The 17,265-nt window shown below is 42.2% G+C and overlaps 3 protein-coding genes across 4 annotated transcripts; 2 read left to right on the top strand and 1 right to left on the bottom strand.

Moving 5' to 3' along the window:
• The first annotated feature begins 1,364 nt into the window (after nt 1-1,364).
• nefma (neurofilament medium chain a) lies at nt 1,365-7,078 on the top strand. Its single transcript, XM_088435825.1, has 3 exons — nt 1,365-2,525; nt 3,077-3,201; nt 4,636-7,078. The coding sequence occupies exons 1-3, from the start codon at nt 1,506-1,508 to the stop codon at nt 6,680-6,682; spliced, it is 3,192 nt and encodes a 1,063-aa protein (XP_088291951.1). The 5' UTR covers nt 1,365-1,505; the 3' UTR covers nt 6,683-7,078.
• A 1,429-nt stretch (nt 7,079-8,507) lies between these two features.
• Nucleotides 8,508-16,663, bottom strand: LOC148411734 (syntaxin-2-like). Of its 2 annotated transcripts, XM_088435656.1 has the most exons (11): nt 16,244-16,663; nt 16,083-16,182; nt 15,851-15,925; nt 14,952-15,025; nt 14,703-14,811; nt 13,984-14,057; nt 13,735-13,875; nt 13,477-13,651; nt 11,156-11,352; nt 8,819-11,087; nt 8,508-8,731 (listed from the first exon to the last, which is right to left on the bottom strand). In XM_088435656.1, the coding sequence occupies exons 1-9, from the start codon at nt 16,292-16,294 to the stop codon at nt 11,348-11,350; spliced, it is 804 nt and encodes a 267-aa protein (XP_088291782.1). In that variant the 5' UTR covers nt 16,295-16,663; the 3' UTR covers nt 8,508-8,731; nt 8,819-11,087; nt 11,156-11,347. The 2 variants fall into 2 exon arrangements, with proteins under 2 accessions (XP_088291782.1, XP_088291781.1); XM_088435655.1 differs by lacking the exons at nt 8,508-8,731; nt 8,819-11,087; nt 11,156-11,352 and having other exon boundaries at nt 11,770-13,651.
• Nucleotides 8,786-11,272, top strand: pgam2 (phosphoglycerate mutase 2 (muscle)). Its single transcript, XM_088435657.1, has 3 exons — nt 8,786-9,251; nt 9,331-9,511; nt 10,944-11,272. Exons 1-3 carry the CDS (start codon nt 8,835-8,837, stop codon nt 11,111-11,113), a joined length of 768 nt encoding a protein of 255 aa, XP_088291783.1. The 5' UTR covers nt 8,786-8,834; the 3' UTR covers nt 11,114-11,272.
• Nucleotides 16,664-17,265: the final 602 nt, after the last annotated feature.

Raw genomic sequence — 17,265 nt, 5'->3', positions numbered from 1 at the left:
ATTGAATGAGTTAATTTCATGAAGTTTTAAGGGAAAAAAAGACAATATAGAGATATACATGTTGCTTAAAAACAGCCTGTCATTCAGATGATGTGATTGGATGGATGGAACGATGGAAGAAAAGAAAGAGGGATGGATAGATGGAAGAAGGGAAGAACGGAAAGATGGAAAATAACGATTTATGCAAGTTTAAATCGCACTGAATGGAAAAATAACATACAACGTACTCTACTGTATATGTATGCATATGTACAGTGAGGTAAAAAGTATTAGCACTTCTAGAATTCATATTTCTTTTTTTCTATTTTCCACAATTTAATGTCTCAGATAATCAAACAATTGCTAATCAGGACAAAATACTCCAAGTTAAACCAAAAATATGTTTTTTAATTATGATTTTATTTTCTACCGGGCTCTGTGGGGGGGAAAAGTACTTGCTCCCTCTCAGCATTCTAGGAAGCAAACCCTGAAATCAAGAATTGTTTCATAGTTTGCATTTGCAATCAAGTAACAGTTTCCAAATTCCATCACTTCTGATGATGCAGAAAAGAGTGACACACTGGTCATACACCACACAAAGGTTAATAAACTAGTAAGCATATGTTATTAATATTATTTTCATATTACTTTTTTTTAAAAGAAATCTATTTCTTAAATCATTTTATGCCAGGTTATATTATAATTGCCATATCCAGTACAACGAAATAGAGTAGTTTTAATGGTTGAATTTGAGTAAGTATTATTTGACTGTTGAAAATGACAAAATGTCAGGGGCTCGTTGACATTGAAAATGTCTAAGGGTAACCCAACTCTTTTTATAGTATATGTATATTTGTTCATGATCGCATCTATGCACACTTGATGCAAAGCAGAGTACAGGAATTGATGTAACAGCTTTAACATGCTATTATATTAACTTTAGCGTATTTTTTTAAGCACCTTCAGGATGATATTTAACTTTTTGTGCATTAACAGACAACTATATACGCCGTTATAGGCTAGTGTTTATTCATTTACCAGTTTGATTTTCTATTTTAAATAGCTGCAGATAAAAATGTTGCATGGAGATCTGTGCAAGGCGGTGCATTTTAATGTGCCTCACTGTAATTTCGTGGATAAGGATAACACCGTTTTCGAGTACCTATAATGAATTTGCAACTTCACCGCCTAATTTGGCTTCAATATAGAGTTTATTCTCGCATACAAACATGACAGGCAACCCTGTAATAGATGTAGCCACGTGTTCGGGACTGTCCAATAGCAGGGGGTGTGATGTGAGCACCGCCCTCCCACCCCCCACGAGGAGCAGCAAGTTTGCCTAGCGAGCATCCCGACGCTTATCATATATAAGGTGCACACGGGGAAGGTGGCAGTCGCTGTGGAAGCCATCCACCCCTCACACCTGCACGCACACGCATACATACACGTCCCCCCCCTCACGGCCACAAAATTGTATAGCACATCCACATAGCCACACTTGTCTTAGTTCCCGCACACTTGGCCGGATGGACGCCATCGGGAGCCCCTTCAGGAGAGTCATGGACAGCAGGACGAACAGCTACAGCTACAGCCGCTCCGCAGGCGGCCCCTCCACCGGCGGATTCCGAACCCAGACGTGGTCGCGGGCCAGCCCGGCTTCCAGCGTCAGCGTGTCGTACAAGCGGAGCTCCAACAAGCCCCGCGCGGAGACCTTCGAGATGTCTCAAAGTTCCCTCCTGAGCGCAGACCCGTCCAGGCGCACTAACGAGAAGGAGCAACTCCAAGGGCTCAACGACCGCTTCGCCGTGTATATCGACAAAGTGCACTATCTGGAGCAGCAGAACAAGCAGATCGAAGACGAGATCCAGGCGCTGAGGAACCAGCAGGTGTCCCGCTCGCAATTGGGCGACCTGTTCGACCAGGAGCTGCAGGAGCTGCGCGTCACGCTGGAGCAGATCCACCGCGACAAGGCGCAGATCCAGCTCGACAGCGATCACCTAGAGGACGACATCCAGAGGCTCAGGGAGCGCCTGGACGAGGAAGCTCGCATCCGGGAGGACACCGAAGCCATCATCCGGGTCCTCAAGAAGGACGCCGGCGACTCGGACATGCTCAAATCCGAGCTGGAGAAGAAAGTGCAATCGCTGCAGGACGAGATCGCGTTCATCCGCAACAACCACGAAGAAGAAGTGAACGAGCTTCTGGGCCACATCCAAGCGTCTCAGGTGACCGTGGAGAGGAGGGACCCGCAGCGGGCCGACATCACCGAAGCTCTGCGGGAGATCCGCAGCGAGCTTGAGGGCCACTCGGACAAGAACCTGCAGCAGGTGGAGAGCTGGTTCATGTGCCACTACGCCAAACTTAACGAGGCGTCCGAGCAGAACAAGGACGCCATCAAGAACGCACGCGACGAGATCAGCGACTACCGGCGCCAGCTGCAGTCCAAAACGGTGGAGCTGGAGTCGGTGCGCGGCACCAGAGATTCCCTGGAAAGGCAGCTGGGCGACATCGAGGACCGCCACAACAGCGACCTGGCCAGCCTCCAGGTAACCTTCGCAACTATAAGTGAAACTTAGTTTCATATGCACGCAAATCTAATATTGCATCACCGTTAGCCATTTGAAAACTAACGAGTCATTGTGATTACCTTGAGGCGCAAAGAATAATTTTTATTACCTTTCTGTCATTAGAAAATGTAAATCGTACATTTCTTGTGGGAAGCTTTCATCTTAGTGATTTTGTCCATTCAAAGTTTACGTGAAAGCATTAAATTGGGAGGACTGCAGCAGAATCAAATTCTCATCGTCACTCTCTCTCTCTCTCTCTCTGCACATTTTTGCTGAGTAAGAATCATGGCGGGATGCCCTCACTGGCCACGTCCTTGCATCACACCGCCGCTCCTCCAGGGCGGGGTGCAGAGAAATGATGACTACTTGGGAATATTTAAAAAACTGCGTCAGAATATATTCAAGTCTAACTGCACGATTTAGAGTTAAAATAGCGTCAAAGTGATACCCTTCCTTTTTTTGCCCCTATAATCCAAAAAGAAGCTAACGATTTTCCATTTAAAACAAACCTCTGTGCGTATGTTTTCCAGGAAACCATCCATCAGCTGGACAATGAGCTCAAGAGCACCAAATGGGAGATGGCGCGTCACTTACGCGAGTACCAGGACCTGCTCAATGTCAAGATGGCCCTGGACATTGAAATCGCTGCATACAGGTGAAAACAAGCCGGATTTAGCACGTTTGAAATTCAAAAAGGCACGCAGGTTGAGGATCATAAACATTCACTGCAAAAATAAGGTCTTAAACTAGCAGTACTCGTGATGAAAGCCAACACAAGTATTGGTCGCCCTCTTGTGGGGGTTTTAAAACGAGGCACTAGAAATTACAATAAAAATTGCTCTCATTATCAGGTCAATATGAAGAAGAAATGCGAGTTTGAAATAAATACTGTAGGTCTTTCTTTTTTGGTTATTTTTTATGTATCAAAAGTACTAGTGGTCTCTGTAATTGGTCAAGTGTAAAAGTCAAAAGTCAAGTGTAAAACACATGGTGATATCAGTTTGAAAATCGAACATCCCTAAGAATTATAATTAGATCACTGTTTATGTTTTACTAAGAAGGATCGATTTTCTTTTTTGTCTGAAGGCAGACACAATCAAACATTCCCACTCATAACACCTTTGGACATAATAGTCTTTATGCAACTAGGGGAGATTATCCAAATTAAGTAAATGTTTTTTAAACTAACGTGAAATAATGTGGAGAAAATGTAATCTGGATGCCGTAGCTCCGCATGTGGAATTTTATTTGGTTCACAAATCTTAATTGCTAATATAAATCATCCACTTGGTAGGGTTCTGAGTGAGATCAATTAAGATACAATTTAAAAGAAATGACTTCTAATGGCTGCAATAAAACAAAAAACCTTATTTAGTGGAAAATGATTCAGCCGTTTAGACACTGAACTCAGTACATTTTTTTACAATATATTTGTTTCCGTTTTAGCATGAATGGTTTTCCTCACTAAGTGTGATCTAAAAGGAAATAATATAATAAATAATAAAAATGTGGTATCATAATATAGAATAATGCAAATGTATTGTGTATTTCAAATAGCATACTTATCTGGAAATTTTGATAAGTATAGTGCTCACTAAAATACACTCCTGAGATCCAGTTTATTCAGTTAGGTCCACTTGCGTCCATTTTTGTCTCCACAAGACTGCAAAGACAATTGCCCCGCCCCCCAAAAAAAATCCTTTTAAAAGCAAGAATTTCCTCCACTGAGCACATTTTGACTGAGTAGCTCAAATGAGTCAAAAGATATAAATAAATGTCCACTAATATCTCAAGAGGATATTTTAATACAATTGTGATATGTTTGAACATGTTTTATTTTACATGAGATTTTATATGTAATACATTTTTTCAAAGATAATGATGGAGTACCGCATTTATTATTCACAAAAAATCTTGTTGATAAGAAATCGAGAAGAACATGTATGAATTTTGATGCAACCATTAGAGGCAAATTTTGTTTGTTTCCCCAAAAAGATCAGGGACTTGATTTTTGTAACATGCGTGTCGTCATCAAAGGCATCTCCACAAATGATCATGCTTGTAACGGACTTATTTATTATCCCCTCAGAAAACTCCTGGAGGGTGAGGAGACCCACTTCAGCACATTCACCCATCGTCCAGCTGTATCATCGGCCAGAATCTCCATTTCCAAATCAGAGCCCCCCAGAATGAAGGTGCAACACAAGTTTGTCGAGGAGATCATCGAGGAGACCAGGGTAGAGGATGACAAAGCCGAAATGGAGGAGGCCCTGGATCAGATAGCCCAGGAGCTGGCGGCCACGCTGGAAGGCAGCGGGGGCGAGGAGGACGAAGAGGAAGGCGACGAGGACGGTGAGGTGGAGGAAGAGGAACTCGTAGCTGCGACTGACGCCAAAGTTAGTTCGAAGGCATCGGCGAAAGAGGAAGAAGGTGACGATGAAGAGGATGGGGATGAGGAAGAAGAGGAGGAGGAAGGTGACGAGGAGGAAAATGAAGAAGATGAGGAAGAGGGGAGCAAAGATGAGGATGAGGCAGGTGATGATGAGGTCATTGAGGAAACTGTCCTCTGCTCCAAATCTCAGGAGTCCAAAGCCATTCCCGAGAAAGAGAAGGCTGAAGAGGAAGAAGAGGAAGAGGAGGGAGAAGAAGAGGACGCTGACGCCGAAGAGGATGAAGACGATGAGGATGACAAGGCCGATGCAGACAAAGGCAAAAAAGATGAGACGCTAAAAATTGAAGATATTGTGGCAGAAACAATTGTGGCCAAACTAGAAGTTCAGAAAACAGAAGCCGCAAAACCCGAAGCCAAAAAGGAAGAAAACCTCAAAACCGAACTCACAAAACCAGATTCTCTCAAGCCTGACTCCCCAAAAAGTGCTTCCCCAAAGTCTGAATCCCCAAAAGCAGCTTCCCCAAAGTCTGAATCTCCAAAAGTTGCTTCCCCAAAGTCAGAACCTCCAAAACCAGATTCCCCAAAGTCTGAATCCCCAAAAGCTGGTTCTCCCAAAGCAGAATCTCCGAAAGTTGGTTCCCCCAAAGCAGAATCTCCGAAAGCTGCTTCCCCCAAAGCAGAATCTCCGAAAGCTGCTTCCCCCAAAGCAGAATCTCCGAAAGCTGCTTCCCCCAAAGCAGAATCTCCGAAAGCTGGTTCACCCAAGGCAGAATCCCCAAAATCAGTTTCCCCCAAAGCAGAATCCCCAAAAGCAAGTTCTCCAAAGTCTGAATCCCCAAAAGCAAGTTCTCCAAAGTCTGAATCCCCAAAAGCAAGTTCTCCAAAGTCAGAATCCCCAACAGCTGGCTCCCCCAAGTCTGAATCTCCAAAAACCGTCTCTCCCAAAGCAGAATCCCCAAAAGCTGGTTCCCCCAAGTCGGAATCCCCAAAGGCTGGTTCCCCCAAGTCAGAATCACCTAAAGCAGAATCACCTAAGACAGACTCTCCCAAGCCTGCACAACCCAAAGAAGACTCAACAAAAACTACTCCCCCTAAAGCAGAGTCCCCTAAATCGGAAACTCCCAAGCCTACATCCCCCAAAGACGACTCAGCGAAGGCCGGCTCCCCCAAAGCGGAGTCTCCTAAACAAGAATCTCCCAAACCCGCATCCCCAAAGGAAGACTCACCAAAGGCTGGCTCCCCTAAATCAGAATCACCCAAACCCGTTTCCCCCAAGGAAGACTCACCAAAGGCTGGCTCCCCAAAAGCGGAGTCCCCCAAATCTGAACCCGCAAAACCCGACTCACCAAAGACTGAATCGACTAAACCCGACGCACCCAAGCCGGCCGAAGACAAAAGTGCCCCCGCGGACGAGAAGGCAACAAAGGACGCCGCCATGAACGGCGACGTGGACAAGAGCGGCCCCGAGGAAGAACAGAAGAAGCGCGGCGACGGGAACGACGTGATCATCAACGGCGTGGACGAAAGCCCCGTCAAGGACGACGGCAGCCAGAAGGTTGTCGTCACCAAAACGGTGGAGACCATCACCACGGGAGAAGACGGCATGCAGCAGGTCACCAAATCAGTCACGGTGACCGAGACGGTGAAGGAAGTTGAAGACGTTCTGCAGGAGAAGATGATCTCCACCATCAAGACGGAGAAACACTCCAGCCAGTCCTTCAAGCAGGTGACGGAGGGCGACTGAGGAGACGGACTCGAGGTGGACGGCGGGAGTGGGCGTGACCACAAGCAATCAAGCAAAACTAACATAAGAGAACACCATACAGCTAGAGCGACATAATAAAACATACCAACCTTAGAGAGAAGCCAAACGCTACAAATGTTAGAAATGCATGTTTGCAGACGCAGTGAGAGGCGAGCCATCTTGACATTTGATCTTTTTCCCGTTCTTTTCTGGGTGGGTGGGGCTTTGCATGCTATAGCTCAGGGGCTTGGGGGGGAGGGCACTTTCTCCCCTATGTACTGTATGAATGGTAAAGAGAGCAGTATGTTCAATGATTCACCGTATGGGATATGACTTCATATTTTGTAGCTAGTAAATGAAAAAAGGATGACGTGGGCGGATGATGGGGGGGGGGGGGGGGGGGGGGGGGGTTGCGGCCGGGGTCCTCCGCACACGTACACATGCTGTGCTGAAGTAGCCTTATACCCGACATGCGAACATAGCAACTCAGCCAAAAAGAAACTACACACCTGCCGCAGCGAATGACAACCGGACGCTCCAACGACCGTACGCAGCGCCCGTCCAATCCAGAGAAAAGTCCGAGCCTTAAACGTGCTTTCGAATCCGTTATATGTTTACCCGAGTGCAAATACAAAGAAATACTGTACTAGTGCTTAGGGTCTTGCATTCTTGTATATGCATAGGAACCTGACTTGAATTGAAATACAGAAAATATGAGGTGCTACTGTTTGCTGTCCCTGTGACCTTACTCATCACCGACGATTTCCCAGCAGCATTTGCTCAATAAACATCATCATCAAGTTAAACCACACCTTTTCCTGTCTTTTTTTTACGTTGCATGGTGCAAATATTTAATCCTCTTGTTATGTTGTGGGTCAAACTGACCCATTTGAAAGTGAATGTGAATTAGGTGCAAGGTTTTTGGATTTTTTTTTTTTTATGGAATGTTTGCAGCTTTTTAGATAATAAGCAAAACCACAATGAATAAATACTCTTTTTCCATTTGAGGGTCGGCCATTTTGTCGATGGCTGTCACCTGAAAAATTACATCAAAGCTGCTCAGGGCTCAACCAATAAGAACTCACCCGTTGTCTGAGATAGGTCATGTGACATTCGCAAGCTGAGCATTGATTGCTTGTTACCTTTAGTTCTGAGCAACTGTGATCATTTTTAGTTGATAGCAAGAGGCAGAATGACTACCCGCTGAAATGGATTTAAAATAAAAAAGAACTTTGCTCCTTTCTTCACATTTCAAAACCAGTATTATTCAGAATGTTTTTAGACTTGTTGGTTGACCTGCCCTTTAAAGTGTACCTGCAGTGTTGAGAAGGAAATGCATAGCGGGTTCATTACAAATATAAAATATAAAATCTTTAGTTTCTCAGATTGTGTAAAAGCAGTCTTTCTCAAAATATTTTTATGTTAAAAGGGATACAGTATTAAGTATACTTAAACACCTTTTATAGATAATAATTATACTTAGTCTGAGCGGCGAGTGGAGGCAACAAATATTTTTTTTTTCCATTTTAGACTAACCTGTAACCTGTAATAACGCTGTAAAAAGTTAAAAAAAACAGTTGTTGAATGTTGATTTATATTGCTTTTTTTCTTGTGTTCATATTAAAAAGGATACGGTATAATTCTACAATTTTTATCGATATTTATAGTTGAGAAACACCGTATTAAGCTTGTGGTAGCTCAGGAAAGCTATTTGTCAAGAAAACATGAGGAGAGTAAGCAGTTATGGAAAGAACCTTTTACTCAAAATATTGGTGGCCCACAGTTGACTATATATATTTCAGGACACTGTCACTTTTTACTCGCTTTTTACGACACTTAAAAGATTTCAAGCAGGGGTGTTGTGTCTGATCTTTACACTTTTAAAGTCATGTTGCTATTTTGGCTCAACAGCTGACCTTTGGCCTTTGCAGGCAGCAAAATCAGGCATCTGATCCTATTGGTTGAATGTGCGTGTCCATCATGGAAAGAAGGTCTCTCACAGGTGGAACAGGAAGGGGGCTTGACGGTCACATGATGCATACCCTCATGCTGTTATAAAAGGAAAGCGGAATGTCAAGCGGGCCTCACTTCGGGTCAGCCAGAGTGTGTGCACAACTTAGGAGAACTGAGGGTCACCTAAATCGCTCCAAACATGGCCGCTGTTCATCGCCTTGTGATCGTCCGCCACGGGGAGAGCGCCTGGAACCAGGAGAACCGCTTCTGCGGCTGGTTCGACGCCGACCTCAGCGAGAAGGGCGTGGAGGAGGCTACGCGAGGAGCCAAGGCCATCAAAGATGCGGGCATGAAGTTCGACATCTGCTACACCTCCGTGCTCAAACGTGCCGTCAAGACCTTGTGGACCATCATGGAGGGCACGGACCAGATGTGGCTGCCCGTGATCCGTACGTGGCGCCTCAACGAGCGCCACTACGGAGGCCTCACTGGTCTGAACAAGGCCGAGACGGCCGCCAAGCACGGCGAGGAGCAGGTGAAGATCTGGCGCCGCTCCTTTGACATCCCGCCTCCGCCCATGGACAAGGACCACCCCTACCACTCCATCATCAGTGAGGTGAACTGACCGAAATTCAAGTAAAGAAATTTTTAAAAAAGGTGCTAAAATTTTGTGCGCTGCTTTATTCGACCTCCAGTCCAGACGCTACAAGAACCTGAAGCCCGGTGAGCTGCCTACATGCGAGTCACTGAAAGACACCATCGCCCGCGCCCTGCCTTTCTGGAACGAGGTTATCGTCCCTGAAATCAAAGCCGGAAAAAATGTCATCATCGCAGCCCACGGCAACAGCCTGCGCGGAATCGTCAAGCACCTTGAAGGTGAGCACAAAAAAGGGGAAAAGAAATCCGCAATGAGTACAGCAGATCTCAAACTGCGGAAAAGGTGGAGAAGTGATTACTGGAAATCAACCGACAGTTCATATGAGCAATCTCCTACATTTGCACACAAAGACACAGACGCACACACAAATTTACAGTGTATATAAATAGCAGCTATGAGAGAGGGTCATGAGTCTGGTTCCCATTACAGTCGTGACCTTTATCTAGAAAGGTTTCGAGGAGTGCTTGGACACACTTATAAATGCAGAAAGCTTCAAGGGCAATATTAAATGTCACTTAAGACGGACAAAAATAAGGGACATTAGCAGTTCGGTCGGACTGTGTCTTCCTCTTAACTATTTCTACTGTTTTCAGCTTTCCATGGGAATTAACTATGACACTGTAATTACTACAAATGTTATTTATGTTCCATTTAACATTTTTTTTAATGTGCCTGACCAAATTTAAATCATTGGTAAGCTTGAGCCTGTGCTAAGCCCATTGCAAGACACAATTTCAATCATATTCATACCAATAAAAGAGAGGAAGAGAGAGGGAAAGAGAGAGAGAGAGAGAGAGAGAGAGAGAGAGAGAGAGAGAGTATACAATCTCCCACCTGCCTTTTAAAAAAAAAGCAAATCTTGCATTTTTTATCATACCAACACTATATAGCAAAAGCATTGACCAAAAATTTGAATCCGACCACATTTCATTCTTGTGTCTTTTCCACAACCTAACATGTACAAACACTGTAAGTTACCAAACTGTAAAAGCTTACCAACAAGCTCAATAGCTTCCCAAGGCTCCAAAATATGTACTCATTCACAGACAAAAATATAAGCTCATTCAAATACGTGCTGATAAAAAGAAAGGAAGGGGTGAGTACTGGTTTTAAAAGTTGTTATTGGGCTGATGCGGGGAAATTTGGTGAATCAAACGTTTTAGTAGTGTTGTAACTTGGTATTGGCGAGTACTCGTGCTGTTATCGGTCTGAAAAAAAGAGGGATCGCATCCCTAATAAATGACATGACCACAATAAGCAAAACCAGAAGAGATCGCACATATAGCCACTAGGGGGCGTGTAGGCTCAACTTTGATAAAACTACAGGACTGAATCGAATTGTTTTCGTTTGGTGTCATTCTTGATCGCGCCCCCTTTTTCCGTTTCGTCAAAACGACGTTGTAATGAAAAGCCTGTTTGCAATGCACATATTTATGACACTGTGGCAGACACTAGGACCATGTCTCTCACCCAGTAGGCATGTCGCTATGATCCTTTGATGCTTTGAACCTGTTGGCTTTGTCTTTGCTGTTTTGGACTTTGTTGTATCAGTTGTGATGGCATGCGAAGAGTAAAGAGCTCCACTAGCACAGCAACGTGTGGTTTCTTCGCCTCGCCACAACACTCACTTTATCCCGTGTGTTTTCTCAGGCATGTCTGACGCCGCCATCATGGAGCTGAACCTGCCCACGGGCATTCCCATCGTGTACGAGCTGGATGCCAACCTGAAGCCCGTGAAGCCCATGTCATTCCTGGGCGACGAGGAGACCGTGAGGAAGGCCATGGAGGCCGTGGCTGCCCAGGGCAAAGTCAAGAAGTGAACCTCTTGCTGAAAGGCAGACAAAAGAAAAGACTGGCCTCACCTTCCATCCAAACACCAAAGTTCTCATTCCAACATGGAGACACTTGGGTCTCGTTCGTCTCCCTGTTTGCTCCAAAAGACCATCTGCCAACTCAAGCAGAGGAACAAGTCGACAATCTACGCATCCAGCTCAAGACGTGCACGTCCCTCAGTTGTTTTAAGTTGTGACCAAACACACTCCCTGTGGGTCACATCACCCTGACAACACAAATAAAGAAAACACCTTTTATACAGTACAAACTTGTGTCTGGTTCCTTTTAGAAAACCGACATGATTAAAAGCCCATTACATCGTTCCCCTTATATTTGGCTTCATTTCTTTTTGAAATGCGTGCAAAGTGTGCTGTGAATTCTTATCCAGAACAATTTGAGAGGAGGAAAGAGAGGAGTCATTGGGTTCAACATGGCAGCGTTCCCATAATGCAGTGATGAGTCAGATCGCTGCCATGAAACTGAATTACTGCTCCTACTGTTTGTAGGAGCAGAAGAAAAGCCAAGCAAGGGACATGTCAAAACTACCGTCACTGTGCATTGCAAAGGAATCATTTGAATAATCTTGATTAGATTCCATCTGCAGCTTTACGAGTACAGTCGTAATTTTGCAACTTCACACTCAAGCAATCCATGAAGTGTTTTATTATTTCTCCACAATATTTTATTACACGATTTCATTATGACGGTTGACAGCAAAGGAAAGATAGGACTGAAAATGTAAGAGGTCATACACGGTAACAGGAACTAATAAATAGAAGCTATATTATTGTATTTATTGACCATTGGCACCCATCTGCTTCCAGGCCCTGCAAAAAGAGTTCTATGGCCTGCATCACAGTGCTATCTGCTGTTGTACCGCCATCTATTGGACAGTCAGTGTTAAAACAGGCAAGACTCAAAAGTCGACAGTTAAAAGGGGTACTAATTTTTTTCAGCAACTTCAGCAGTAAAAAATTTGTATTTTGTCTATAATTAACTAATTCAATCCCAAAGACATATTTTTAGATGTATTATTTTTTTAAGTCTAGACATTCACTACCAGTTACCACATATACACATATACATATATATACATATACATATATATATATATATATATATATATATATATATATATATATATATATATATATATATAATTTAACTAGGTACTAAAGTAATCACAATGTACTAAATCCAAACAATTATTTCATGAAAGTATTAAAGTACCGGTAACTAGTATGTAATTACTTTAATATATCAGTACCCAATGATAGTAATACTTGTTTACCTAAATTGATTACTTCAGTGTTTGAAGTAATTCGTACTTCATTACCTAAAGAAATCCATTCATACCTTTTTACTAAAGGTATGAGATTTCTTTGATACTTTAATTTCCAAAAGAGAAAATTACCTTGGTACGGTAATTAATAACAGTAAGTAATTGATTAGTGCTCAATTAGTTCAGTAACAGCTTTTTTAAGAGCCTCCTTTAGTCAATACTTTAAAAAAAAATAAAATTTATCTGGGATTGAATGTCTAGATTTGTAAAAATATTGTCTTTGAGGGTGAATGAGTTCATTTGGTAACTTTTTTGACAATTAATAGCTTTAAAATGCACATTTTTAAAAAGACTTTAAGTAGCATGGCTTACTTTGTGAACGATACAAAAAAAAAACAAGTGAGCTGTGATTGGTCCTCGTCCCCTGAGCCTTGAGCAAATGTCATTTTCTGTCCATAACAAATGCACAAATATGTTTTACAGATATTGATTACAAATAAAATGTGATGATGTTATAGTCAAAATGTGTGAAAATGGCTAATGGACCAATGGACTCTAGCAGTATTTATTTTAAAATTTCAACAGAGCATTTTGTATTATTAAAAGAACGGCGTAACCAATGTATTCAAGTCTTTCAATATGACTGCTATTTCTATTTCATTAGACACTTATTTGCCATTTTCAGCAGGAAAAAGTTGATAATTCGTTTATAATTTGTAAAGAATGTTTCATGTGCATTTAAAAACACATTTTCCACTTGCTGTCCACTGAAAATGATTTCACGTGCGCAAGGCTTCTGGGTTTGGTCATGTGACACTGGAGAGCTGAGTCATGATTGGTCATTACCTGAACTGTGCTTTCAGTCAACAGCAAGTGGCAAAATGTGCTTGAAAATGTATTAAATGTGACATGAACAATGTTTTTTTCTCAAATTACAGACCAGATTTAGCTTTTTTTCTGAACATGTCTAAATTTAGTACGGCTTTAAGTCTAAGATACAATATGGTGCAGTCAAAGTTCAGTGATCATTATTTCTGTCATTGCGGTCTTGGTCTGAGTTGTTTGGACCTGTAACTGTTTTGGCTTCCGTTTTCCTCCTGAAAGACTTGAAGAATCTCGGCAGGGACACAATCTTGTAAGGGTTTTTCTTGTAGGTCACTGCTTTATGCGTTTCTTCTCTAGAATCTTCGACGTATTCTGCAGCACTCGCCACATTCTTCTCTATGCTGTTCACCAACTCTCCCTGGTGGAAAAACAATATAAATATTCTAGCAAATAATTATTTACAAAGTTAAAAAGAAAAAAAGATAGAGATCTACGTGGCACCTGACTCTCCAGAAGCATGGCGGCATCAGCCAAGATCTCATGCAGCTCCCTGATGCTCGCCTCCAGGCGAATTATGTCCTCGTGGCGGGACTTGATGTCGCTCAGAGCCTTGCTCGAAATACAAGTGCCTGAGTCAACGATCTAGAAAACAAGAAAAGTAAGGCTTACTGCCTGGGCATTTAATTTGGAGCATACAAAAAAATGGGAGTATTTCAGGTCCGACAAATGTGTAGCTAGCATTCAACTGACGTCAGAAATGAAGATGGTGACATTGTGGCAGTTGAGCATCTCCTCTAATTGCTCATCCGAGGTACCTTTGTCCACTGAGAAAAAGACAGAACACATTCAATCTGTGGAGTTCATGATTGTACAAAGCAGGGTTGTCCTAACGTAGCATTATATGTACTTTTCGAAAATAAAGACACTTTTTGTTTCTTTACTTATCTTTCATTAAACCTACAAATGTGTCAGATCATTATGACTGACCCTGTATGATTATTCAGTTATTCGCTAACCTCATTCATTACCAGACCGGCAGAAAATGGATGGCGTCTACAGTCCACACTGGCAGCAAATGATATCAATGTTCTTCTTGACATATTACATTGACATACAGTGCTAGTATAATAATTAACACATTCACCATAAGTCCAGTAACCAATGGGAGTAAATAAGATAACTATAAACAAAAAGTATTCGTCTTTATGGTAGGAAATGGCATAATGAGCTTAGTAACCCTTTAAAGTGTGCTTTACAGCAAATAGAGCTTCTGCGAGGAAAGGAAACGTGCGGGAACTAAACACTACCATAATAAATGGCAAAAAAAAAAAAAAAAATACCCCTAACTTTAGATTTTCCACTAAATACCACAAGATGGCGGCAAAGCAACCTATAGGAAACCGTGCTTCGGAACACAACTCCAAGTGGGTGAGCTAGTAAAAGAAAGCGGGGAAATAACCCAGACTCACCAATCTGCAGCTGCCTTTGAATGTGGGCTTTGCATTTCTCTCTGAAGGTCACTTGTGTGTTGTGATGACGTTTCATGAGCTCAGCAAAGCAGCGAGTCAGATGTGCGTGCTGGCGTTAGAAACAACAGCAGTTAGAAAGTTGATACTGGACTGGGAGACAAATGAGGTGCACAGTCAGCTGTAAATTGTTGCTTGTGACTTGTTCACCAAACTAATTTGTGATAGATAAATAAATAGCGCCAGCTGAACCTGATTGTTGTTAATGCGTTGCATCACAGAGGTACAATTGCCACTGCTGTCTGCTGGGAAACCATCTTGCAATCCTAGAGAAGCACATTCATATTTTACCCTCCATTTAAGTTTCATTTGAAATCATTCACAACGTCGAGATGGATTACAAGGAAGAGAGAGTTGTTTGGTTACTCTCAATGTGCTAAAAGACTTGTTTTGCTTGTCTACCTATAATATTTGCATGACAAATATTTACTCATTTAATATGGGAAAGGAGAAGGAGAGGAAGTGCAAAGCAACATCGTTCAAAGACATCAAATCCAAAATCCTAAAAGAATATGAAATTACATAAACGAAATTATTTTTAACAAATTAGGTAACAAATGTTTTTTTTCCTGTTTGAAAAGACATTTCCAAATCTCAAGTCTTAAGATGCACCCGCGTGTTAGTACTGAAGCCTCCATATTGTTCAGTTGGTTTGTGATCATGTCAACAAATATAGAACAAACCCTCTCAATCTGTATTTTTTAATTATTTCAAAATCTCTTGAACTGTAATAATACTTAGGACATCGAAATTATGAAGAAATGTTAATGGAATTGTTTAATTACTAAGAAAATGTGATTAAATGTATATGCTATTTTTATAATTTAGATGCTTGAAAGTACGCACTTTTCCCCCAGATGACAGCTTTTCATTGCTTGGTTTTTCCCAGACAGCATTACAATGTGGATGATGCTTTTTGACCTCGAATGACTTTCACATTACAGCTGTGCATTTTCAAGACTTAATAGTTTGAATTTCTTTAGCCCTTATAATATATTTCCGAACCTTTAACTCCATTTACATTTCGCAACTGCAGGATACGCTGAAGACCACTAAAGCGACTCAAGTCAAAGAAAAAATAATGCACCTACTCTGTAACTTGTCTCGGAAAACGTTTGCATCGCTCTTGATTCTTTTGTTAAGCAGTTCCAGTTCATCTCTGAATCCTGTGAAAAGCACACATTTGATGACGTCACAATTTACTTCGCGTATGCATGGAGCAAAAACAATGAAAACTAGCTCTTTATTTCAATAGATGCCTTTCAACAATTCTGTTAAGTAATTGAGAGTATCAATATAAAGGGAAAAAAAACGATCACTTACGCTTGTCTGGGTTTGAGGAAGCAAGAAGGGCACTTTGTCGCTTCTCTACTTCGTCCACTTGCGAGGACATCTTTTGCATGAGGCTCCTCAACTCCTCTACCTGCGCACACAGAATTTTCAAGACAGCTGAAGACGAAAAATATTAACAACTGCAGACTAACCGTTTTGAAAAACTCCTCCATGGCGACATTGCCTCCGGCTGCATGTGCCATATCACTGACAAAAAAAGATGGAGCTTCTGTTGTTTTTGAAAGCCGCCACTATGTTACCCCACCCCTTTCTACCAGATAAGGACGCCAGATACACAACAGAATTAAACAAAACAAATGTGAACCTCAAGTCACTAAGACATTTTAACATGCGTTCTCCCGTCACAAGAAACGTTGAGCACACCTGTCCCGCATTTGCGCGCGTTCACGTGAGCGCGCGACCGTGGCAATAGGCAAACAAAGGAGGTGACTTCCGTCAACTTGTTGCCTTCACATTGAAAAATGTACAACCTGTAAACCGAATTGGGATCTCACACCAAACACACACACGCTGCTGGCGTTGTCGGGAAGGAATTTTGGAAAAACGCACGGTCATCAGTTTGATTTGATTTCATTTTTCACCTGGAAAAAGGTCGAGTCGGGGGCGGGCTTAACGACGGATGACGTCACAAAGGCAACTAGGTTTTTAACAATGTACATTTATAAACCCAAAAGATAACAGATTACACCAAAACTCATGACCATCAGCTTTTATTCCTAAAATAAATAAATAAATAAACAAATAAATAAATAAACATCAATTTTCAGTTCGTGTGCGATTGAACGTGTACAACTCAACTACTGCAGTCTTGCTTTTCGCCGGGGGAGGTCGTCATAACTCAAGCTTTAAAAACTAAAACCCTGCCTGAATTCATTTGCGCAAATGTCTCACAAAAGCTTGTTTTGCCCATCATCGGGTCGAGGAGGGATGACAGGTGCATCCTTTCAAACACAGGAAATACTTGAGCTGCCACTTTCTGGCGACTGTGATCACAAAGATTGTGGAAGAAATGATTGTCTGCGTTCAAATTATTTTTAGGAATCGGAGATATGCTGTGCAAAGTGCACAGATTTAAAAATCCACTTTGTCCATGAGTGCCCCGGACTATCCACCTTGACAGCCAATTTCGCTCATGCAAATAATTGCACGGGGT

The sequence above is a fragment of the Hippichthys cyanospilos genome, chromosome 15 (assembly GCF_059441005.1).
Source record: "Hippichthys cyanospilos isolate Australia breed blue-spotted pipefish chromosome 15, RoL_Hcya_1.0, whole genome shotgun sequence".
Taxonomy (NCBI): Eukaryota; Metazoa; Chordata; class Actinopteri; order Syngnathiformes; family Syngnathidae; genus Hippichthys; species Hippichthys cyanospilos.
The sequence above is the reverse complement of the archived record's forward strand: the minus strand, read 5'-3'. Positions and strand labels throughout refer to the sequence as shown.

Coding starts and splice junctions, on each gene's coding strand:
- pgam2 (XM_088435657.1), top strand. CDS start 8,835: ATGGCCGCTGTTCATCGCCTTGTGATCGTCCGCCACGGGGAGAGCGCC. Junction 9,252..9,330: donor ACCACTCCATCATCAGTGAG/GTGAACTGACCG, acceptor TTCGACCTCCAG/TCCAGACGCTACAAGAACCT. Junction 9,512..10,943: donor AATCGTCAAGCACCTTGAAG/GTGAGCACAAAA, acceptor GTGTTTTCTCAG/GCATGTCTGACGCCGCCATC.
- LOC148411734 (XM_088435655.1), bottom strand. CDS start 16,294: ATGGCACATGCAGCCGGAGGCAATGTCGCCATGGAGGAGTTTTTCAAA. Junction 15,926..16,082: donor TTCCTCAAACCCAGACAAGC/GTAAGTGATCGT, acceptor TGCTTTTCACAG/GATTCAGAGATGAACTGGAA. Junction 14,058..14,702: donor TCAAAGGCAGCTGCAGATTG/GTGAGTCTGGGT, acceptor TCTTTTTCTCAG/TGGACAAAGGTACCTCGGAT.
- nefma (XM_088435825.1), top strand. CDS start 1,506: ATGGACGCCATCGGGAGCCCCTTCAGGAGAGTCATGGACAGCAGGACG. Junction 2,526..3,076: donor GCGACCTGGCCAGCCTCCAG/GTAACCTTCGCA, acceptor TATGTTTTCCAG/GAAACCATCCATCAGCTGGA. Junction 3,202..4,635: donor ATTGAAATCGCTGCATACAG/GTGAAAACAAGC, acceptor TTATCCCCTCAG/AAAACTCCTGGAGGGTGAGG.